Source organism: Oenanthe melanoleuca, chromosome 15 (genome assembly GCF_029582105.1).
Source record: "Oenanthe melanoleuca isolate GR-GAL-2019-014 chromosome 15, OMel1.0, whole genome shotgun sequence".
NCBI lineage: Eukaryota > Metazoa > Chordata > Aves > Passeriformes > Muscicapidae > Oenanthe > Oenanthe melanoleuca.
Genome location: NC_079349.1, coordinates 7,714,871 through 7,740,321, shown reverse-complemented (window position 1 = coordinate 7,740,321; position 25,451 = coordinate 7,714,871). Strand labels below are relative to the sequence as shown.

At 42.5% G+C, this 25,451-nt stretch overlaps 1 protein-coding gene across 2 annotated transcripts in view; it reads right to left on the bottom strand.

The window, feature by feature from the left end:
* Window positions 1-3,183: 3,183 nt before the first annotated feature.
* PPIL2 (peptidylprolyl isomerase like 2) overlaps window positions 3,184-25,451 on the bottom strand; it is a 63,838-nt gene continuing 41,570 nt past the window's right edge. The window contains exons 15-20 of one of the 2 annotated variants that reach the window (XM_056504014.1): window positions 18,873-18,990; window positions 16,291-16,347; window positions 6,933-7,005; window positions 6,737-6,799; window positions 6,151-6,290; window positions 3,184-4,520 (exon numbers count right to left, since the gene is read on the bottom strand). In XM_056504014.1, coding sequence (XP_056359989.1) covers window positions 4,427-4,520; window positions 6,151-6,290; window positions 6,737-6,799; window positions 6,933-7,005; window positions 16,291-16,347; window positions 18,873-18,990 — 545 coding nt within the window. In that variant the 3' untranslated portion in view covers window positions 3,184-4,426. The remainder of the gene's footprint in view (window positions 4,521-6,150; window positions 6,291-6,736; window positions 6,800-6,932; window positions 7,006-16,290; window positions 16,348-18,872; window positions 18,991-25,451) is intronic. The other variant, XM_056504015.1, reaches the window with a different exon arrangement.

Genomic DNA, 25,451 nt, shown 5'->3' with positions numbered 1-25,451 from the left:
AAAAACCCAGACTGGACACTGCCAGGGTGCCTCCTTGGCAACTCCAACATCCCTGGCCATTGTGGATGATCAGGAGCTGCTCTGTGCTGCCCCAGCAGAAACCTCAGAAAAACTGAGTGATGAGTGAGGGCCCCTGTTACCTGAGACAGCTACTGCCAGCTGCTGCCATGGCTTTGCTTACTTTGCAACCAGGGAAACTGCAGGAGTCATTTTGCCTTGAAGCTCTCACAGGCAATCGGGTGCCTTTTCTGGAATATATGTTATAGCCAAGGAGCCATTATTGGCTGAGTGTCTGTACGGGTACGGTAGTGACAGAGATGGTTCCTCCTCAGTTGCTATTTCCAGAGGATGAAGTCACTGGGCTGCAGCGCCTGAGCTCCCTGGAGGCTGAGTCAGTGCCGCCCCTGCCGAGGCTCCGGGCACTGCCCCCACTCCGCAGCAGCCCCTCACGGTCGGTGCCCCAGGGCCGAGCGCTTCAGGCATTGAAGCAAAATGGCGTCAGGTCACCAGCCCCACACGGCTTCACCGCAGGGGGCCCCTCGCCTCAGCTCTCCCGCCATCGTCCCGCCACCACCAGCTCTGTCCCCAACAGCTGCGTGCCCCTTCTGTGGGAATGTCCCTCCCGCGCCATGGCTCTGACCCGTCCCACAGTCTCAGCATATGCTGGTTAAATCCTCCACCAGGGTGTGATAACAAAGCACTTCCCAAAGAGAGAGGAAGTGAGGGCTGCCCGGCCGTGCCGCCGCGCTCTAGCCCGGCCGGGCCGCCTCTTCCTGTGCCGTCTGAGGGCGTTTGTTTGCCTCTTCCAAAGCAAACAGTGTGGAAATTTGGGGGCTGTTTTGGCAAATCCCCTCTTCTTGCTTATAAAAGATGCTTCCTGTGCCAGCTTTCCGACATCCTGTTCCCTCCAAAGGTTGCTAGCGATGGGTGACGGGGGGATCCCAGAAGTGTTTGACATGTAGAACCCAGTGGTTTATCCGCCAGCTGGTCCCTCCACCTGCAGGGCGGCCACGGCCATGCCTGTGACGCTACCAACAGCTGAGGGAACTCACAGCCCTACTGAGCTCAGCTATGTCTTGGAAGGGGCTGGAGGGAAAGGCAAGATTTCCTTGGAGACCTTCAAACACTGTTTGACTTCTCACAGTTTATGGCCCCACAAGAGATGTGAACCACCATGATCAACCATGTGATGCTGAAGTGGAACAACTGGTAATCTGAACTCCTGGGCTGCAGCCATTCAAACGCGCAGGGAATGGGAAAAATTAAACCAAACAATAGTACTTCTGGCTTTTTCTCTTGGTAAATATGATAACAGAGTTGCAGCTACTTGGCTTGAAAAACCATTCAATCTTGTGCTGTTTTCGACACAGACAATACTTTGCTCCTTGAGGGGCCAGGCTGAATTCATGCCAGAAAAAGCAGAGGTGAAGAGCTGAGTCCCCTCTGAGCTCCCTCTTTGTGTATGGAAACAATCGGCCCCGACTGCCAACCCCACCACACACCACTGCCTTCTCAAAGGTGCTTTGCTGTCTGTTATGCTGCCACATCTCAGGAAACAATGAATTCACTGGTCACCTGGTGCCTTTCAACAGAACAACTCAGGTATGGAGCAGTGCAAAGTATGAGAGCACTGGTGTTAATCTAGTCAAGGCCAGACAAAAGCTTCTTCAGCCCCTGGTTAAACTCCTACTTTTTCTCTCTAAGCACATTTACTAGAAAAGTGACAAAGAATGTAAAAATGTGCTTACAAACAGCACACTGGTTCCCAGGAGTGAGTTCCTGTAGTAAGACTGCACAATTCTTGCTGATCCTTCTGGCCATAGCAGGAGCTGGCTGGGTATTCCCTTAACACACAGTTTTTGCTGGAGAACAAAGTGATGAAAGGGGAAAAAAATGTTTCAATACGGCCTCCTTCCTCTCCTTTCCTTGCTCAGGTAGTGGAAAGAGCAAGTCACCCTGCAAAGAGCCAAGTTTTGAAAAAATGAGGGATACAGCCCACTGCCTTGCTCTCTGTGTCCCTGCCATCTTTCAGAGAACAGCTTTTGTCACACTGGCCCTGTGGATTCCAATGACTGGAAGTTAAAATTAAAAATAAATTGATTTGAATTCACAGAATTAGGGGTGTAGGAAGTGGGGCTCTGCAGGACAAAACTGCAGAGCTGTGATGGAACAGTGACAATGTTGGCCCTGCAAAGCTCTCATGAATCCCAGTCTGGCTGCTGACTCAACAATGGGCACTGGCCAAACCCTTGGGCCACTGCAGCATCCTGGGGATGTGCCAGAGCCAGTGTCCCCCAGCGTGGGAGTCACTGACAGCAGCTGGGAGCACCAGCAGGCCAGAGGACTGGATCCAGGTCCAGAGGTGAACCATGGCTGGAGAACTCCCCTGCTGGGAGAAAAACTGAAAAGGTCATGCTCAGACCTTCCTAGAAATGAGGAAATTATTCTTTCTTTTGTGTCTGAGATTATGGTGGGAAATGGTGAGCAAAGGAGCAGTGCAGAGGCAGTGCTTGGAAGGGCAGCAGTCCCTCTGCACTGTGCACAGTGGTCCTTCAGGGACTGCACTAAGCTGGAACAGAACAGGAAAGTGGGCAGTTATCTCTACAGCCTGTTGCCCTTTAGATCCATCTGAAGCAAGGATTTGCAGAAATGGGAGCCCTTCCCACACCTCTGCTGCCTTTCTTGTAATCAAAAGCTCCTTTCTTTCATATAAGCTCCATTTTAATCTAGTACAAAACCAGCATTTTATCCTTATGGATTCATAAAATTGCCTATCCCAGCTCTAGCAATCCTGTGAACTTGACTACTCAAAAGTGTGCTGAAGTATAAGTTAGGTAAAAGGGATCAATAACAATTTATCATGAAAGGGCCAGTGCAGGAGAAGCAAGAGGTTCCGATAAGACAGAAGAAACTCAGCTTTAGGAAAGTACCATCAAATCCCCTCTTCCAGTAATCAAACATGTTATTTCAAACTTAGACGTTCACAAAACAAACTCCCCCTATTATTCTTTCAAATTAGTTTGAACTTCCTATAATTTAACAAAGATGTAATCATATCTACAGAGGTCCCAGAATTCCTTATGAGCATCTTAAAAAGCAGGAATGAATCATTTCCTTTCACTACAATCAACTGTGCAATGCTGTGATCCTGGAAATAACAGTTGAACAGTCAAAGTCAAACACTCAAAAGAAAACAGAACCATTTAATGCTAAATATTTCCAAAAGTTTTTACAGCAATTTCCTATAAATGGAGTATTTTCTTAAAGAATGAAACCACTAATACAAATGTATTGTTCCAAAGGGGATTACAAAACTTTCTCCTCAGCCACACAGGAGGTAGGGAGGGCACTTCTCTTATCTGAAAACCCCTAAGATGAACTGAAAGTGATATTCAGTGATTGCCAGGATCTAGCCTGCTATGTCTAAGTGATGGTATGATACAGATTCTTTGGGATTAAAACTTCACAGGCTGATAAATTTTTACCCCATAACACCTTTATTAAGATTCCTAATGATTTGTGGGTATGTAATGGAAATATCTGAGATGCCTGTCAGCTACATTATGTGGTTTTTCCTAATGATGGGAAGCCTGACATCAGAGCAGACTATGGGGTGTGTTACTCTGCAAGGACCAGGCTTTGGGGATGGTGTTAAAAAAAACAAACAAAGGAGTTGTTTCTATTCCTGCTCAGTTGCTCAAGGCTGTAGTTTCTGGCACCTGAGGGCAAGTGTGAACCGGTGCATCCCAGCACCTCTGTCTGTCCAGTGGCTCAGGGAAGGGCAGCCACTGGGAGGAATAAGTGGTACAGCTGCCCCAGGCTCCCCATGTAGATTTGCAGCTTCCCAGGCTGTTGTCTGGAGTGAGCAAGGCCTTCAGATGACAGCAGTCAGTCCAGACAAAATTGGTCCTGGTTGAGAACCAGCAGAAGGCAGCTGGAAGGTAAAGGCAGGACAGGCTGGAACCCCTCCACAGAGCTCTCTAGCAGCACAGGAGCTTCCCAGCACATTAATTCATTCCCTGGCTTGGCGCACTTGGCTTGTCTGGGAACAATTACCTGTAAAAAGAGTTCTTTCACCACTGTAGCTCTTCACTGCAGTAGTGTCCTGCAAGGCTGGGCTCTGCCTGGTCTGCTGCCAGCCACAAAGAAAAAGGCTCCAGCTGATCCTTGGGGAGCTGGGCTGCCTGCTCCCTGCTTTGCAAAACAACAACAAAACGGCCTTCTAGGAAGATGCAGTAGGGGAAATGTGCTCTCTAGAAAACAAAGCCACATTAATCTGCCTCAACAAAGCAGCAGTTTTCTCTGCCAGTGGAAGGGCAGGCTGGTGCCTTCCCTCCCCAGGACAGACTGTCTTTTAGGCTCTCTGGGGCCATGTGGGAGGCTCCTGTTTGCGCTGTGCTGCCCCAGTGCTGGGCTCCCCATGCTGCTACCAGGAGCTGAAGTCCCCGAAGCCTGTGCTCTTCTTCTCTTTCTTCACAGCTGTGCTGGTTGAGGGCCCATCATCCTCCACACTGCGCTTCCTGCAGCCAGAATGAAAACAACTCTCAGGGAGTCTTTACTTGCCAGTGGGACCAGGGCAGCTTGGATGCCTGTTCTGCGTGTTCTCTCCCAGCACCATCTATACTGGAGCCAGCCCATCCCATGTCAACTACACAGGAGTGCAAGCTCCATGCCAGGGATTGGGAGTCTTTGGCATGCCAAAAAGAGGGAGCGTGAGTCCATGGGGATGGTTTGGATCAGGCTTTGAACACTCCCAGGAATGTGTTCAAAGCACAGAAAGTTCTCCAGGCCAAAGCTGAAGATTAAACAGCTGTATCTTTTTAGCGTGATCAGGAAAACATGAGCTGTGAGTTTTCCCCACACCTCACCTGCACTTGTGGCAGCAAAAGGATTTATGGGGAATTAGGTATAAAGCAACTGGGAGAGCTCTTCCAATCTTTCCTGTTTCTTGAGCCCAGCCTGTTGCAGTTGCTGCTATTATCAGCCTCTCTTGGGCAGAGCTTGTAACCCCAGCAAACGCTGTGCAGCCAGCTCGCGTGCTGTGGTTTTTAGTCAGATATCAGGGAGAACACAGAACCCTAAATCTGCCACTGACTGAAGGTCCTTTCTATACTACCTGTTTTTTTCCACAGAGCCACAACTGCTGGATTTCCTCTTTAAATAAGAGTGCAGCATGTCAGCAGATTTAAGCTGGACCTAGTATTTTAAGGGACACACAATATTCTGCAACTAAAAAATTCTACTGACACACTAAACTGACCTACCTGAGCTAACAGATTTCTGTTCTCACAGTTATGCAAATGCCTGTAAGTCACAGAGGCACATGCAAACTGATTAAATGGCTGCCTAGATCTGTATATGCATAAATACAGGCCTTTATGTAGCAGATAGACAACAGCATTTTTGCAAATGCTTTTAGAGAAGTCTGCTAAAAATCAAGTGGAAGGCATTTATTTTAACTTTTCCAAAATACACGCTAAGCGGCTGCTCAGCCAGGATTCTGTGCTGCCCTTAGGAAAGAAAGCAGTGCTGCCAATCCTGACAGGGGTACAAAGGGTGTCTGGGAAAGGCTGATTTAGGATAAGCCTGTCCAACAAGCCAGGTACTCTGGAACTACCCAGCTGCCCTGTGCTCCCACAGCAAGCCTGGGAACCTGCTCCCCTTTCCAGCCATTTCAGCTGTGCTGGTACAACTGTCTGTGTGGCTGAACAGGGAACCCGAGCAGCAAACTGACAGGGGCCCAAGGCAGCTACTTTGTGTAGGGCAGAAGTTGCTAAAAGAGCAACATCTGTGGGACTGTGGCCTTCAGAAATAGCTGCAGAAAAGGAAGAGGATAAAAGATGGTGTAGGAAGTGACACAGTACAGTTCCCCAAAGAATTCTGAGTTCTGGAAATATATCTACAGTTCTGAAGTCAACAAATGCTTTTAAAGACCAACTTGGTCATGTTCAAGGGCAAAACCAGAAGCTCAGTTAATATGTGACCTTGAAAAACAACAGAAGTTAAGTAAACTCTTGACTGTTAGGACTATATGAGGGTGTCTTTGCTGGCCCAAACCAAATATCTGAGCAATAGCACTGGACAGGGCCAGCATCCAGCAGGAAAGACAGCTAAAATAATCAGCAAAAATCAGAAGGACAGAGAACTCACGCTGCAACCATGTTGATGTATTTTCCAATCCCCTGCCGGTAAGTTTTAGGAGTCTGAACCTCTTTCTTTGGTGGGACCCCTTCAGCCTTTATTTTGGCTGCTTCTTCTTCCTGCTGGAACTTCTCTCTTTCAGCAGCAACCTGTGGGAAGCAAGGGTGCAATCTGTTGCAAGAGATAGTGCAACAGATGAAGAAAATGTCTACAATTCTTTGAAGCTCTAAACCAGCAATGAGCACCACTGAGATTACAGGGCAGGCTTTAAGAGACAGCCCTCAAGGGCCACTATGAGCATGCTGTCTGTAGACATTATAGCAAGACTCCTCACCTGCAGCTACCCACAGCTACTGGGGGCATTTGAAAGGAAACCATCAGAAGCCTGATGGACTGGGTTACAAAAGTAACTCTCCACTGAAAGAGTGACTGGGATCCTGGCAAAAAGGCAATGAATGGCAGCTGCTTAATCTTAGCTGGCAACCAGATGGGCTGGGGGCTGCCCATGTGCAAAGAAAAGGCATTAAATTGCAAAGTTCTCCCCAGAAAAGCTTTTGCCTCTCAAAAACAACCTCAACCAACCAAGCAACCTCACCTGTGCATCTGCTTCTTCATAGGGATCAACAAAAACGGTTGTTGTCTCAATTTTTATTTCCTCCTGGAAGCAGAAGAACAGTCATTCCATTTGCTGATTAAGTTGTGCCATCTCCCCCTATTTTGTTTTCAAGAAATGTCAGCAGAGTGACCAGCACTGCCATGTGAGGCCACTGTCCCCAGTGCCTCACAAATACCTTGGGACGGTCTGTTTTTGGGTCACTTTCCACATTCTCCATAGCAGTCAGAGTTTCAAAGCCACCAACCACCCTAAAAGAGGAAGGACATGTTATCCAGTTGTCACAACATACTCAAAATCTTCCTACACCCTTACCTTTAATATATATCATTTATGCCCATTACTCTAGCAGGTTTTTAGAACATCATGTTTGGGAAGAGGGGAATCAGCAAGTGTGTTTGGAAGACCTAGGATAATGCCATTCAGTATGGAAGATAAAAATTTTTTCCTCAAATATGGGATTTGAATTTAAAATTAAACAGAATGTGGAAAAGTCCAACCCACAGAAGCAAAGCAAAGCCCAAAACCTGTAAGCCACACAAACTAGCCAGAGGAAGAACAAGTCTTTTCTTCTTCTTTGTTTTCAAACTGAGACCTAAGAGTGTTGTTATCAGGAAGAGATACAGTATAATACAGTAGCACAGGACAGTAGTGGCAGAGCTGTCTGCACTAACACCACTGACACTGAAAGCACAGGATTCCTCCAGAAAAACACCATGAGCTCCTGAGGGCTCTGGGAAGGCAGTAGAGCATCAAGTCACAGCCACAGGGTAAGGCCAGGACACTTCTCAAAGCAGTTTTCACCTAGGAGGGCCTTAGATCCCTGGCATCTCACTTTTCAAGTCAACATATCTAAACACTTGCTTGAAAATGTTTAAGGCTGAAGGCTTTCTGGACTGTTGCATGTTTATTTAAAAAAAAAAGTGTGGAATGGTGGGAATGTTCTAGAAAAGCATATTTAGAAAGGATAAATGGGGAAACCCAGATAATTATAATCCTGTCATCCTGTCATTTATCCCAGCAAAATAATGGAATAGCAGAGACAGGACATGATTAAGAAAGAAAGGAAATAAGTAACAGCAATCAACAAGGTTTTGTGGAAAACAGTGTCTGTCAAACAACCTTCTATCTTTGAGACAACAGATGTGGTTAACAGGGATAACAGTGTCCATGGAACAGACTTCTGGAAGGCGGATGATATTTTCATTGAGGAACCAGAATAATATAAAGTGAATACAGTACACATTAAATAAAAAATTGGCTGACAGGTGTCAAAATCTAATTTTAAACAGGAACCACTGAGTCAGTATGTTTACAGAGGGGTCCTGCTGGGATCAGCTTTTGGTCCCAGGGTATTTAACACTTTTATCCACCTCATCATCCACAATTAAATTTGAAAACAGCTATTCTTAGAAGAGCAGTAAATAGAGAGACAGGCTGTTGATGCCAAGTGATCCAGATCCATTAGCAAAGCAAGCTGTTGCTGGACGACATCTGTTTTAATAGAGCCAAGCCACAAGGCAAGGAACCAAAAATACAGCCCCTATTAACAGCTGTGGGACAATGAGAAGCAGCCATAATTCTCAAAAACACTGCTTCAGGAGCCAGGGCAGTTTGGGGCCAGGAGATCAGCAGCAGGGGCAAGAATTGGCCACTGAGGAGTCCAGGGCTGCCCATGGGACAGGGCAAGCCAAGAGCCAGCAATTCCCCAGCTTCTACTAGGGAGCAACTGTTTTGAAGCCAGATTGTTACTGGGACTGCTGCACCAGCATGGGTAGGCTGGCAAGGGATGGGCAGATGAAATGGGGGAATATCAAATTAAATGAAGCTGGTGGGGAAAAAGGATACCAAACTGGTGGAATATGTGGAACATTTTATGACCTAACTCTGCTTTCATATCAAAGAAATAAGCAATGCCTTGACCAAAACATACATGGTATTCACAGCCACCTTTATATACTTTTTACTCTCATACCAGAGTATTTCCCTCACAAAGGCATCTGTCCAGTCCCAGCATGGCAGAGTCTGCCCAGCCAGCACCAGGAGGGGCCTCTTACTCTCACTATGGTCTCAGCTGATCCAATGGAGAAATGCACTTCCTACAGCAGTCCCCAGTGCCCTCAGTGCCACCTCATGGGCTGGGACAGGCTGTAACCACAACCAAAAGGACAGACCCCACCACAGAAGATGAACCAAGACAGACAGGGTGTTCTCACACCTGCCCCAGCACAGCTGTGCTTGCCTGTGTTTCAGTGCTGCTCCAAAATTTATTCCCCAAGGGCCTGCTGATATTCTGTAATCAGGCTGTGACTTTTAGATGCAATTAAAACCCATGGATGCAGGCTAGAACAGCCTCAGTCATTTGTGAATGGAGCAGACTGGGGGAGGCAGCAAAAGGCGTGAGGACCCTGTATGAACTTTGGAAAGCTCATAACAAAAACTCAGTTTTAAAATTTCTTTCCAGGCCAATATCAGATTCAGTTATAATACTGGTGATTAACACCCAGCCTGAGATATATTCACTGTATTTTAACTGCCCCAAAGGATTTAATATCGGAGGATTTTCTAGCCAACAGCTCACTCATTATCTGCTTGTATGTTTTCATTTAATTAGGTTTCTGATAATTTGAAATGGCCAGATCAGCTGTGCACTGGCAATCTCAGATGAGTAATCCTTTAGCCCATAGCTAGACCTCCCACAATATTAGCCCTAATGTGTTTTACTGATGCTATAAGATCTTCAGTTGCTCTGCTAATTAAACTTTATTGGTAATATTTTGTCACTTGTACATTTTGAAAGGCTCTGATAGACATGGCATTCACAGGTCATCAGTAAATGACCTAAAGTCTATTTTGACATGATTGTAAGGGGCTAAGGGGGAAGAAGACAAAGATGTTATGCCTGCAGAGCATGTAATTTTCTTTTCTTCTTCACTTCTTGTCTCTCAAATGGAGAATTGCTTTTCTCTCCCTTGCATTCTCCAACATTTTGCACAGAGTATCTCTGTGTATTACACTGTCAGCACAGTCAGCTCTCAATATATGTTTTTGTCTTTATAATTTTGTCTGCTTTTCTCTGCTGCAATACTGATTAAAAACAACAACAACAACAACAACTAATTTGAATATAAATCACCAGCTGAGAGGACAGAGCAGTGACCAAAGGGACAGGAAATAATCCCTTTTGTTCAGGGAGCACTTGGGAGCTTTGTCAGGGTCAGGCCAGGCTCAGGCTGGTATCTCACCACTAAAAAGTAACATCCAAAAAGGACAAGATCTGATTGCAAACATCATCCATCCAGTAAAAACTGAACTATACACTAACCTGGCAGTCAGAGCTGGATGCAAAAGAAATTGAATATTCCAAACTGTAAAGGCTTTTGCAAGCTTTCCTCTGATCTAAGAGAGACAAGGTACATGCAAGCTTCTGAAACATTACATGTTGTTATTGTCAAATCACATGATGTTACATTGCAGCACTAAAATCTGTTTGATAAGATATATTGTGTCAAAGCCCATGCACTGGCTTCACTCACAACTGAATGAGGAAACCAACACACCAGAGAAGTTTTTGGGATTCAACAAACATTTTGGGCCAAGAAAATTATTATTCTAATATTCAAGAAAATCTGTACATAATTTTCAGTAAAAGAAAATGCAGATTCCAGAAATTCAGACTCACATCTCTTTTATACTGTTTACATGTGCTAAATGTGTGACACAGACAGTGACAGTTCACATTGTGTTGTCTGGTCTCGTGCGATGTCACTTGTGCCAAGCTGGGAGCCAGCAGAGAAGGGAAGGGAGAAGGGCATAAACAAGTGTAACCTCTTCCACTGCTTCTGCCTCTATTCCTTTTATAAGGTGCTTTGTCCTAAACTGACTGAGGTTTACAAAGGTGTTCAGATGACATCCTACAGTGAAAAGGGTGACACTTTTAAGACACCATGCACATCAGAACAACCAGTGAAGCCGAGAGTTTGCTGTGTGCTTCCAGTAGATGTTGAACAGAAAAATTATGATCTCAACTATATATTTAGCTCAGCAACCCTGAGACAGCTTGTATTTTTAGATGAGCTTGATAAATGTTGCATTACATTTAAGCATGAACGACAAGGCAGGCACATTTAGGATTTTTTTTCTGTTAGCACAGGAATGAAAACAAAAATGTGCCCTTACTCATGCAATTCTGTTTTCTTGAAAGCTGGCTAAGTTTGCACTGGAAATCTTTGCATTTCACATTTAGATGCATTATTAAAATCTTACTTCCTGTTAAGGGTCCTTTATGTAAACTAGTAACCTTGCTTCATAACCACTGCCAATGCCTTTGCATGATGCAGAAGTGAAATACTGTAGCAGGCTCTGTCCATTTGCAATATGCTGATGAGGGTCTTACTGTACATTATTAGTGCTGCCCCAAAGAAAACTGCATCTTCCCTGCACGCTCAGACACATTCACACATGAACCTATTTCTCATCCTTTTGTTTGGAAGAATTATAGGAATTCAGCCTTCTGCAATCCTGGGGATGGCAGTGGGCCAACATGATAGAGTTTCCTGGTCAGAAGATGATACAAGAACAGTCTGGACTTTTTTTTTTTTAAAAAAAAAAAAAAAGTTTTAAACCACAAACAGAAACCAGAAAGAAAATTGCTCTTTCATAAATACATTCTGCCCCAAAGGTTATTTTTAATAAAAGGAGAACATACATTTATATACACACAGAGAGAGAACAACACACAAGTGCACAAACACGTACATCCAGGACAAAATGTTTTCTATGCATACACCCAATGTGCAATAGAATGAGCAATTCAAATGTGCAACAAGGATGCATCCAAAACACCTCCATCTCTCTGCTAGATAAGGGCTTAATCTAGCAGGCAAGACATGGTAATAAAGGGTGCTGAAAAAATAAAACAACTTGGAAAAAAGCTTATTGAAACTAGACTCAACAGATGAACCTGGCATGAAAGGACTTCCCTGCCTTGACACAGGTCCCTCTTCAGAGATCATACAAATGTTTTGGAAATGACAGCAGTGCTCATGCAGCTCCAGCAGCCCAGTACTCGTGTGCTGCAGGACACCACAGCCATGCCTTCCACAGGTAAGCCTGGCTCGTTTCCCCACCTTGCTCTTTGCTCCTATCCTGATGTCTGGGGAGCAGGCTGCAATGCAAAATTAGGTCAGTATCCCTACACAGAATCAGCTCTTCTGCTGTCACACAATTTCACTGAGCTTCAGATGTACTAAAGTAGAAGTCACAAGAACATGAATTTTTCAGCTTAGAAACAACTGGGATTCACTGATTAAAATCATACAGGGAATGTTGCAAGTGGAAACAGTGTGTTATATAATAGCATCTGGTAACTGAATAATGCCTGGTAGTTGCTTTATGTAGCTAATTACTTCAGAGGACAAGAGTTACTTTCATTGCCCCAATCTATAGAATTGCAATAGAAAGCATTAACAGGTTAAGGAACACATAATACAGAGTGATACTGATCCAAGAGAAGAACTGTCTTCCAGAAAAGCATCTGGAAAGGGGAGAAGGGAAGAAAAGAGAAGAATAAGCTGAGTGCATGTCAGCTATTGACTGATGCCTACAGTCTGACCAAGCCTGAGTTTTCCCAAACCATCTTGTCTCAGTTGCCACTTTCTTTTCTCAGCTCTTGACAAACACAAGTGATGCTCTAATAAACACACAGAACTGCTGCACAGATAATTTTCAGCTTTCCCACTCTGACCACAACACTTTTTTTCTGCTCCCTTTACTGCTCTTCATTTTATCACATCACATCTCTGCACCACACCCTCATTTTCAAGCCCACCATGATCTCCTTGTCCTAAATCTCACCCAAAATTCTGAAAGCATTTTTCTCCTTCTGTTGATCACTTTCCACTACTATTTTAAACATGCACTTTTTAATGTATGCCTTTAGTTTTGGAACAGGCTCCCAAAAAATCTTTATGAAGCAATTTTGTTTTTTCCTGAGGTTTTCTTTTTCCAAAGGTGGTGTAAGGTAAGCTGAAATGGGTCACTGTCACAACTTCCCTGTATCTATATTCAATCTCTTTTCTACTTACACAGATCTCAGGGACAGAGATTATGTTTCTATTTCTGCTTAAATAGGTCTCTGACCAACAGGAGCTGTGAACCACTGCAACAGGAAACATAACAACTTGGATGGGATATGCTTGCACCTAAATTTCATAAAGCACACCAAACAGGAACCTGAGCCTATCTGCTGTTTTGGCTGTAGTGTTCCTATAGTTCCTGAAGGCCACAGCACAGCCAAGGAGCATGGGTAGGAGGGAGATCCCAGGCACAGAGCTGGGACAGCAGCAGGCAGGACCCTCCCCACGCAGCAGCCCCCTACAAATGCTTCTCATTCCCTCTGTGCAAAGCAAAGGCATGTCAGTTGGTTTACATTATCTGTTTCTAAATTAAACCTCTTACCAGCAAGCTAAAAGCCCACAAAAGCCACCAGTTGGTTTTCATGTTAATTACAACATTCTCTAAGTCAGAAGAAATAGTAATTACTAGAAATGGTAATTATCAATTCCTGTTGGAGCAGGAAATCATGCAGCCTGCACAAAACCTCCAAGGGAAGGAATTCTTCTCTCAATCTCTGTTTTTGCCCCCCAGCCATGCCAGATTATCTCCTTTCTTTTCAGTATCTGCATCCTCATCACTGCCATGGTGAGCAGCACAATCATGATGAGCCCTTCCCTGTCCTCCAGCCACCTCTTTCTCTTGGGACATGAACATTCCAGTGCACCAAGGCAGACATATGTCACCTCTTCCCTGTCCCACTGCCCAGGGGTGGGCATTAATAGATTCTCCTACATAAAAAACTGTGTTTCAGACCAGTGGGGACATGAATAAGGTGCATCTCCAGAAAAGGAACCTTTCAATGTTGCATCCCACCGATAGTTTGGTCCCACAGGACCAAAGAACTAAAGAAAGGAGTATGGAATGGTTGCCCTTTCACTACTTTTTGTTCTCCTAAGTAAGGAAAGCATGCTGAAAATTTCTATACAAATTATAAACAGGTCAAACTGTGCTCTCCAAAATACCTGTGTGACACTAACATGAACCAGAGTCACACAGCAGCAGCCTAGAGTACAGTCCAGATCAGAGTATTTAGGTTTTTATATTAACTGAAATAAGTAATCCTCAAATCCATATGAAAGTCTCAACAGGTCAGTAAGCATCCAGTTAACAACACAATTAAGCATTGGTGGAAACACAGAATCCTGATATCATGGGCTCATTCTGCTCTTAAATCTAGATGTTATTCCTAGATATGCTTCCCAGATATTATTGTGCTATAATCAGCTCAGATATAGTCACCAAATCCTGGAATCATCCAGGATCTAAAAGAACAAACTGAAGTTCTACTAGAGGTAGAACATCTGGCATCTTCTGGCTTTTATGAATTTTAAAAACAATGAAGGTATAAACAGCTGATGGATATAGATAAATAGATATATAGATACAGATCTTAAGAGCTACATACATCAACATTTTATTATTAAATTTGTAGGCAAATTCAATTATTCAATAATTCAATTTGTAGATTAATACAGACTGACTGGGATACATATGTCCCAGCATCATAATTTTTGTTTTCTTTGAATTGATCTTCATCTACATGCAAGAGAGATCAGAGTAAAATTTCCCTGCTTTGTGTTCATATGAAGATGTCACTCAGTTTTTATGCAGGAAGCCAAATACAACTCTAAACCAATATTTTTTATAAACTTTTTCCATTGTATTTCAGCTAAAAATATAAGCAGCACCACTTCTTCACTCTGGCACTTAAGCTCAAATTTCTATTACAGCAATGACAATTCACAAATTAAGACAGTCTTTGCTAAAACTGCAAAAATCTCTGCTATATATGCTTAACCAGATTTACCTGGACTAAGTAATTCCTCTCTAGAGGGCAACATACAGTGTGAACCACCATCTGAGCTATTTTGCTCACAAAGTACTTGAGATATTCAGCACAGTGCAAAGGCTTTGGGGAGCATCCTCCCTGTACCACAGAAAGCTCAGCTTCTCTCCAAATTCTTTCCTGGTGAATTTTGGTAAAACGGGAGCATACTGAGGAAACATAGCAAACACAGGATGGGCTGGAGGGCTACACAGGATGCTCACTGAGGCCAGGCTGCACCCAGAACTAAAGACCAGGCACATTTTCAGCTGAGCTGTCCTAACACAGACATTATTTGATGAGGTGGCAAGCTTTGGTTAACAGCATTACTGCGGGGGATTTGAAGGGGTTTCTGAAAGGTGAACTTAAAGTGAAGCTTAAGTGAAATAGTCCTAAGATCCGGATAAGGTAACTCCTCCAAGAATTACTAACTCTCAGCTTTAAGTATTAGAATTTACTTTATTTATCTGCTTTAATAAAAGGACAAAGGTACTTAGAATTTTTCTACAACTAACCTGAGAAAGAAAAAAGAAATACACTGCCAAGAGTGCAATTATTGAAAAATCAGTATTGGAACTAACAGCACTAAACTTAAGTGCCATTAAAATGAAGCAGATTCTTTCTCAAAAACTTTTAGGCAGGGAAGATGGATTAAATATATCACTTTCACTGTAGCGCACAATTGCATGCCATTCAATCAAAGTAAACAGCACATGGTTCTATTTCCACTGCCGACATCCAAATGAATAAAACCATGAAAAGAATAAACCCCCAAATCTACAGGTAAAAAAGATTGTAAGATTCTCAGGAGCTCCCAAATGCAGCAGGCTAGCAACATTCCCACTCCTGCCATGCATGAGGGATGTCTGAGAACAGCTCTGCTTGACTTGATAAATACCAAGTACCTGCAACAGAGGAAGCAAAGAGCAAACCATAACAAAGACTTTGTATCTTCTTCAATAAATACCGTAATCTTTCTCATGTGAAGACTTCACTGGAAAAGACTTTCAGAAGAGACCTCTTTATAAGGAATGCATTTCTCTCACTGTCTGGGCATTGGCAGTATCTTTATATATATGTGCATAAATATACAGACTTTATACAAGTGATAACTCTCAGGAATAAAAGAAGAACAAAATAAAAAAGAATAAGAAGGGCCAGAAGACCTCATCTATGCAGAAGCTCTATGCCGTGATGAAGAGCAGTCCTGTCATGACTAATTTTTCAGCTGATGGCTCATAAGAGGATGAAAGCAGTATTGAAGAGCTAATCTCTTGTGTCCCAGCAATTAACATGCACCAATATTAACATGGTTCATTACATGATGATGATTAGTCTGCTCATGACTCCTGGAGGGACACCCACAGAAGGGAAGTGAAGCAACTTACAGTGATAGAAGGAGGAAAAAAAAGGCAGGGTCTGCTGACTGGCGTCGGTGCAATGTTGCCCACCTATTCATGACCAGGAGAACTGGATTGTGAACTGGGATTTTGCTCCAGTTCAATTACAAGAGTCACTAGGTTCTTCTCTTTAGGCTTCAGACACAGAAGGGAGAATGTCTGCTATGCTGCTGCCCAAAATATCCTTCACTTACCTTCCAAAAACTGTGTGCTTCTTGTCCAGATATGTACAAGAGCGGAATGTGATGAAGCTAGAAGGAATAAAGATATAATAGTTACCACATTGTCCCACTGACCCTCAACAACATCAGTAATGCTTAAATACACAAAGTGTCTGCAAAAGCTTTTGGAGAGAAGCCAAGCCCCTCCCCCTCTCTGGGTCCTCTCTGGAAGGCCTATGGACCAAACAGCCTTTACCTCCTCAGTTTTGTGGGTTCCATCCAGGATTTCTGGAGTCTTGGCTTCTCACTTTTCATCACGCTAACATTTTAAAATAGTACTCCAAGAGTAAGGCCTTGCAGCATGTCCAAAATTAATCTAAGCATCTGCCTCCTTGGCCATGCAGAGCAGGCAGACATGAGTCTTGCTTGGGAAAAACATATTTTGTGCACGATGGGCAGCTTGTATCCACAAACAAAGTTACATGACACAACAGTCTCTGTCAGTGTAAACTTCTATTTTCTGGGTATTTATGTTTTGCCTTTCTTTTCCCTTAAACTGCCCTTTTCGTGATCCATTTCTCTGGACAGAGCACACTCATACTCCAGATAAAAATGTCGCAGAAGAATACTTTGAAGTGTCAAAAGTAATTAACTGGACTTTTAATTTTGGGGGCTGTACTTTTCAACTTAAACATCGGAACTAAAATGCTAATCCAAAGCAACCTTTACTGGTAAAGCTTTTCTCTAAAGCTTGATGCTTCTTTGGAAGTCTTGGACTAGAAATGTAGAAGACAAGGGTTTCTACACTGTGGTCTGCAGACCACTATGTCCTGTCTTGGCTGGACATGCAGTGCTGGCTCTCCTCCCTGTCTCCATCTGCTACACTACATAGAAGACAGCTAAAAATATTTAAGCATTCCAAAGGCACTTTTCCATACAAGCAACTGCCTCAGGACGTTATATGATTGGAAATAGGAGCAGCTATTAAGATGTGCCAGACAGTCTACTAATATGTAGCTTGCCCTAGGAAAGCATTGGGATGCTGTACAGAATGCAAACTCCTACATGGAATGCCACTTTATTCCTGGATATCCAATACTTAAAATCATCACATGGTCAGTTATGTAGCATTGTAATAAAAAACCCCTAAGAAGTAGCAAATATAAAAGGAAAGCTTCTCATCTGTCACTGCAGTCAAAATGAAATTAACGACAATGGAATTAACATAACTCAGGATGGAGTTGTGTTAATAACTTCTCATAACTCAGGAAAGTCCTCAGCATTATTCAAGCATCACCTTGCAGAGGGGACCCAGCTCCCTCTGCCTGTCACCTATGGGGAGAGCTATTCACAGAGTTCCAAAGGCTAGAGGAGATGTATCTAAGTGCTGCCGAGGACACTTTACAAATATGGGCAGCTGGACTCTCTTAAGGACTTATATATAAAGGAATTTTGTATTTCATTTGGATATTTTAGGAGAATATACAATCATGTTCACAGCAGGAGATGATGTGACTCAAAATGGCACATCACTTATGGTCTATGTAACTTCTGTTATTAGAATCCCCTTAAAAAAAAAAAAAAATAAAAAAGAGCAGAGAAGCCTCTACTCTCTCCTAATTAGCACGTGAGAGCTGGCAGTAACATTCAAATCCAAAATAAGTTGTACAGCAACTCGATCCAGCAAACTGCCCCACATGTGCTTAGGCTTAAGAATGTGAGTAAGCCTAAGAATGTGAGGCCCTGAGAAAAGCCCTTGTGTTTAATTAAAGCAAACCACACTGCTGCAGGTTTACAAACCATCGTAACACTCAACATCACGAACACCAAGACCCCCTCCCTCCCTCCCTCCTCAGTGCCAAGACACAGTACTATACACACAACACACTCTTACTCTTCCCTGGGGTTCCCAATAAAAGAGCAATTTTTTATACTGAAGTACTTATAAAGTAACCAATAAACAGTTGGCTCAAAGTGCCACAGGACATTTTTAAAGGACTGCAGGCAAACACCCGTATTAATGTTACACATGAACAAGGAAGGCCATTACAGCTTCAGTATGTTTAAGTTTTCCCTCATTTTAGTCCTCAACCTGCTTTTGTACATTGGAAACCAAGTTATTTTCAATCCCAGATTACACACTCTGCCACGTCTACACATTTCAACAAAGCAGAACTGTTCTCATGTATTTAAAATCAGGTGACTAAAAAGAAGTAATATTCCAATACAGTTTATGTTTCATTGAATTCCTTCAAAAAGTTCAATGTGGAGCTAAATTTAAAGAGACTGAAGAGGTGTGATGAATGATGATAATTATAGGGATAACACTGGGGAGGGACACTGACAAAAGCAAACAAAAACTTCAAATCATTACAACAAAAAAGACAAATTATTGCTGACACAATAAACCTACAGGTCTTCTTGCCGTGCTTCACTTTGCTCTTAGATTGGCTAAGAGCAGCTGTAGCCCTGGTTGCAATATGCACCACTCAACAGAATATTTACCTTGACACTACTTTAAGGAGTAGCTCATAAAATGTCATTTTTCTTCTTAAGAGCGAGACACGATGTCCAGAGAGAAACAATGAAGCACAAAAAAGCAAATGACTACTTACAACTGTGATTTGTTCGTGTTGGGTCCTGAATTTGCCATACTAAGAATACCACGTCCCGTGTGGGACAAATTTGGCTTGAATTCATCTTTGAAAGGTTTTCCCCAGTAAGATTCTCCTCCTTAAATAATAATAATACAAAAAAAAAAAAAAAAAAAAAAAAAAAAAAAGATTGAAGAATAATGTTTATTTTCATTAGTTTCCCACTGTGTTTTGCAACAGGCACTGACATTACATTCAAGGTTTCCAGCACCTGCAGTCACTCTGTGTTAATACACTGTTACCTCACTCCTATCACCAGGCCAGTATTTGAGCACGACCTTGAAATCTGGTGTTTGCAACTGGGAACACATTTCTGTGCCCTCACACTATCACCTGCAACAGACCACAGTTTATCAACAGCTTTATGTATCCTGTGCTGAAGAACAGTCAAGGATTTAATTTTTTCCTCCTGATCCATCATAATTTTTCTCTTTTGAGACACTAAATCTTTAAAATTGGCTTCATGACAAATCACAGAGCAAAGAGTTACCAGTTTAATTGCACTCTGAAGCACTGCTTCAGGGAGACGAAACACATTCATAGAATCAACTAAGAATAGGAGCTATAAGCTCAAATGCTTAACCCCAGACTAAACAATGAAGAACGACGATATATAGTGCTCCTATGGTGCTCCAAATTAAAAGGCAAAAATTAAATATTTGGATTAGATACCTGCATGATGCGAACACTTAAATGCAGTAAAGGTAAAAGAATGATAAAATTGCACAAACTCCAGCCCCAGTCCTCCAAAACTGATTTCTGTGACTGTGGACAGAGAGAGGGTCCGTGAGAGCTCTCCTACTGGCTGTCATTTTTCCATTATTTATGACAGATCTGACATTTTCATTTGCACTTTCCTCCAGGATCATTCTTAATAAGAAAAATGAAGGCTGAGTCATAGTTTTACAGTCAAATCCATAATCTTGTTTGACAAACCATGAAAAAATATTTCACCTTAGGACAGTATTAAAAATAAAACAAACAAAACTACCCAAACAGGAGAAAGACTTCTCCATCTGTAGAACTGGCTCAAGAGCCCCCCAGAGTAAGTGTATCACTGGAGAAGCAGCAGGTCAGGGAGGGGTCCATGGTGCTCCACAGCCATGTGTACACATAGCACAGAAAGCAATTTGATGATACGGCTGCACACAGAGGCAGCAAATAAACCAAGGAATGAATCAGGCTCCTACTGAAAACCTTACCCAAAAAAATCACAAGAGTTCATTAAATGAGGAATGAATTTCAGATGATACCGTGAGAACAAAGCATCACATATGGTGCAAGTGGAATGAAGTGAGAAATTCTGGAAGAAGCTGACCCACTTAAAAACCCAATTAATCACGTTCAAAAGACCTATTAATAGAGTTGAGTGTGCCTGCTCTGCAGTTTGACAAGAGGTGGCAAAAGGGGACAAACCCTGCAGGGATTTCTGTAATCAGGAGTACAGCAGTGGTTACTTCAGCAATCTCTGGCTATTGAATATTTTAAGGTCAGCTAAATTATATCAGCTTGATCCCATATGCCAATCTTTTTTAGTAGTGGGTGGCTGGCTATGGTACAGTTGCAGGCAGCTCTAGAAGAGTTTGTGCTGTCTGAAGTTTTCAGAGGTTACAGAACATGAGCACAGTCTGTTGAGATGGGACACAGCAGCAAGTGGCCAAACCCGTAAGCCTGCTACAGCCTTCATGTGCTTCCAGCTGATGCTGAATTACAGTCAAGCTGCTGAAAGAGAGTGGAATCAAGCCTGAAGCCTTCACTGGTCAGAAAAATAGTCCAAAAGGAAAGAGAAAAATTGTGAATGACAGAGAGACTCTGGCACAACAAACAACCAGACCCAAGAGCTTGCAGACAGGAGCAATGAGCCATGATCTTTAGGTTTTGGAATATTTATTTTTGTATGATTTCATTTCGGATCACACACTGCAGGTCAGAATTAATCTCGTGTATGAAAGCTAAGTTTGGTTCATTCCAGTTCTCTGAAAATAAGCACTTATATTTTAGTAGGCAGTTACAACTCCTGCCCTGTCTGCCATACAGCTGTTTCCAAGGCTAATTCTGTCTGCACAAGGCTAATTCTGGCAGCACAGACTGGCAAAGGGCAGTGGAGACACTGCAAAGGCACTCAGCAGAGCTTGGGGGTTTTTCTTATGTTTTGTGAAAAATAATTTAAAGGGAATACTTTTCTTTCTTTTTCAAGGAAAACCCCAAAGTATTCTCCTTAAATTAAAAATAGCCTGAATGTGCTTTTCGTCAAACTCCAGCTGACCTCTGGAATTGTTCCAGGCTTCAAGTATCTGCTTGAAGCAGGACTAGACATAACAAGTCAGAAGATGGCAAGTTTCATCTATACATTTTTTCAATTACTGAAACCCAGCATGACTTCCTCTATGAAGATTAAGTACAGATCCCTCATCAGTCTAGGGCCATGTCAGAGAAGTGTCTAATGCTCAGCTGGAACAGGGATTTTACATCCTTACCTTTTACTCTCCACAACAGAGCTCAATGTAAACTTGGGAAAACCACTCACAGGTTCCAAACCTACTAATAATTATGAGGTTTTTGCAAGTATCTAGCAGACTTTACTGTGTTTATTCTCAACACAGTTGGGAGGTGTGGCTGTACATTTTCTGAAAGCAGAATGGGTGCACACAGAGGAGGTGGGAGCATGGCAGTGTCTGGCTCCAGCCTTTTCATGTTATGTGCCACAAAGCAAGAAGGCTCCTCCTGACACTGCCCAAATCTTCCTCAGAGTGCACACAGATCTCTGCTGCCTATATTTGGAGTCATGATGATGCAAACCCCTCAGCCCAGTGCTGATGTACCAGCCTACAAGCAAAGCCCACGGAAAGCATGAATTGACTCCGGGTGTTGGATTCACGGCTGGCAGCACTGCCTATCACTTCACCTCCTTCTCAGCTTATCTTCTGTTGAAGTGGAGCTGTGTGCCTACTGGACTTGCAAATGCTTCTGAGATCCTATTACAAAAGTGATGGGAAAGAATTCTGTGGGCTTCTGTGCTAAAAATCAATTCACACAGCAGCAGCCATGGCTCCAGCACGTACTGCCACTGGCTGGATTGGTGCTGGGAATAATTAGAGCCTGCACATGGGAATCTCCTGCTTGCACAAAGCTGGAAATGTACTTGTGATCAGCCACAGAAAATACACTGCCATTCAACAGCATTTAATCTGTACAGTGTCAATGCCTTCAGGAGCTAGAAAGACTTTTTGTACACTTCTGTAAAATAAAAATCACATGCCTACTAAGATACACATGATTCAAAGCTGCAGAAAGCTGGGACACAATTCCACACATTCTCCAGTTTAAAAAATTCTCTTAAATTAAAGAATGTGTTTAACTCATTCTCACGCAGAGATTAAATGAAACAGACCACACAGCTCTTAGAAAAGAACATTAATAATTTCTGTGGCAATCCAGAGTGGCAAGATATATTTAGCTTGCATTGAAGCAAGGTTAGTTATTCAGTCTTGTATCTGCATCATGTGCTGATAGTAAACAGGTGAGCAGATCTAAACTGACATCTGAAGCAATCACACATTAGCAACTACACAGAAAAAAGCCACATTTTCAGATTGTCTTTTGAACTTTGCTAGTCTTTGTTCCTACTAAAAGTGTATAAATTTTTTTTTTTATAACTTTCTTACAAAAGCGCTGAGAGATGCATCTAAAGCTTCAGAAATGTAGCATTCCAAAAGCCAGGTGTGGGCTGGGAATCATCATTCATGACAGTTGTGATTTTAAATAAATCCTTCCTTTTGCTGGCTTAAAAATTGCTAAGCACTGGTAAGGAAGTAGGAGGGTTCTGATTCACAAAAATGATGGCTTACTTTCTGTAATTTTCTTCTTGTCATTTGGAACAACGAGGTACATAATAACATCTGACACTTCTGTAGAGCTTTCCAAGTGAGATTCTGGAATAATTTTGCAAATATGAAAGCCTTAGCTCAGGCAATAAGCGCTTCTCTCAGATAAAAGGACATGGTATTCAACCCCACAAACCTGACAGTAGATTTGCAGAGGGGCTGTAGATTAAAAGGAGTATATTCTAGATAAAAAGGTCTTTCTCTTGTCTTTTTGCTGAGCTTCAATCATGCAAAAGGGGCTCTAAAACTGGTACAGTTTAAGAATTTCCATCTTAGGAAATCACATTGCATTGATCAGGTTTGTTCAGAGTCCTTTGTTATTTCAGAGGAGCTCTTCTTGCTGCCAAACAAAATGCAATTCCCATCTACTGGTGGTATTTCATCCTGGACTTTTACAGCTATTATGTGCCTCCTTTGTGCCCTTCTGGATTCATAAATCACAGGCTGATTCATGAGACCTTCCAACAGGTTGCAAGAAAGAGTAGCTGAAAAAAGCCTGTGTTGCTTTGAAAATGTGATGCTTTGCATATAGTTTTCCTTTTTTCATACAAAAGGGTTAGGATATTAAACCTATTTTTTCTACAGGCAAATTTTCTTCTATTATTTGGAACACTGAAAATAGAGAGCAGCTGCTCCACTTGCACGACCGTGAGTTAGAATTACTCACAATGTTCAACCACTTACTTGCTATGAACAGCAGGAAAAGAGATACATTACAAATCTAAAATTCATTTTCAAATAATTAATCATTACAAAGAATGACCATGACTCAGCTTATTGCTCTGTATACTGCCTCTATGGGTGGTTATTTTGTTACAGAAGAAATAAGCTGCCGCACCACAATAAAATTTCTCCCAGTAGTCTTATGAAACATTAAGGTGAAGGCTGTAGGAAAATGAGTCTGGTCCTCGGAAGCAGTGTCAGCCTTGCAGGACTGAGTATCTGACTGCTCTGGCAGTGCAGGTCTGACAGCTGTGCTAAGGTAAAACTCTATTCCCCACTCTTCCCAGGGTGGTATCTCAACTCCCAGGTGCCATAATGCTAATTTCCACCCTTCTCCATTCCAAGGTTAACTGCTCAGTACCAGGAATTAGCTGCCCTTCACGTGTCTGCTGGGTCACATCTACTTTTACGACAGTCCAAAAGAGACTCAAAAAGGACATACTGGGGAGCTGAATAACAAACAACAAAGCAAGAGAGAACAGTTCAGCTGGAGCAGCCACGGGAGAGGACGGTCAGTGACAGCCAGCTTGGCATTTACCTCTGTGAGCTATTTCCAAAACACAAGCATACTTAATCCAGGTGAGCCAAAGCACAGTTACAATCTGTATATGTATGACAAGTAACCTTCTGTCACGTTGTACTAATTGTGCCCAAATCCACCCAGAAGATGAACGGTCCTGGGCTTAGTTAGTAATGGAGTGGGTGATCATCTCAGTATCTGGGGGCTGCAACCATAAACCTGACACCCTGACACAGGGGATGAATGTCAAATGACAGAAACCAAATGGTGGGAAAATATTCTAACAAGTCTGTTCTAGTTCCTGAATTAATGAACAGGAATAATTAAATAAATAGAGGAAGAAAATATAGAGGCATAATGCATCTTCCATGTATCAGTTTAGAAAAGGTATTTCAATTCAAAAAACAAACAAAAAGGCCAAATCTCTCAGCTAGAAATCATCAGTTAAAGCAGAAGTTTCTGTGTGGATGAGGAAACAAAGTATGTTCTTTTTGTTCCGAAGTCTTCCTACAAAAGGCTCTAATAGAAACAGTTAATAATATTGACATTTAAAGGGTAACCCCCCCATACAGTCCTCCCTATTGCCAACTGAAGTATCTGTGAAAAAAGCCCTGTTCTGTTCTCATATGCTTCTCTGATATTACAGAAGTCAAGTTTATTTCTAAAGCCCATTTAATCTTACAGACTTCTTTTAGCTTTCAAAAGCGCATCTTTTTTTTTCCCTTCTAAGAAGCAGTGAGTAAAAAAAACAAACTGAAATCCATTCCAGCAGAAGAAATAAAAAAAGGGAATTTATCCTGCAAATTGCAAACAGGCCACAGGCAAAAAAGTACTTTGTACTGAATCCCAGTGCTTTACTCCAAAGCCTTCCTAAAGTGAATGCCTGCGATCACATTAATAATGCACAAACCAATGGACCAACATTTTTACAGCATGGGAGCCCAGGAGAGCATCAATCCATCTGCCTTGCTCGAGCAGTGCTGCTGAGCTGAACCCTCCTCTGGCTGCTAAGGGAACATCAAGCCTCAGGTCTGGCCACCTTCTTAGAGCTCGAGACACACAAGTGGAATTTCTGCCTCATAGTCAAGTGCCCTGGATCTATCCAGTAGTCAGGAATAAATCCTGACAGACTACTTGCACTCTGTGAACTGTCTAAGCAGCTTCACTGAAGTATTAAACACAAAGGCATGACAGTTCAAGAGCAATCTACAGCCCACTAGGTTCTCCATTTAGATTTTCTTGAGATATTATCATACTCAACAAGCAATTAGGTAAAGACATATAAAATTCAACTGTCTTCAAAAAATAAAAGCCATTCAGGTGCAAAGAAGTAATTTGCACCATTTGGACTCTATAGTAATTACAGCCAGTCTCTAAAAATCTGCAAGACTCGTGTCTATTTGAGTGCATGCT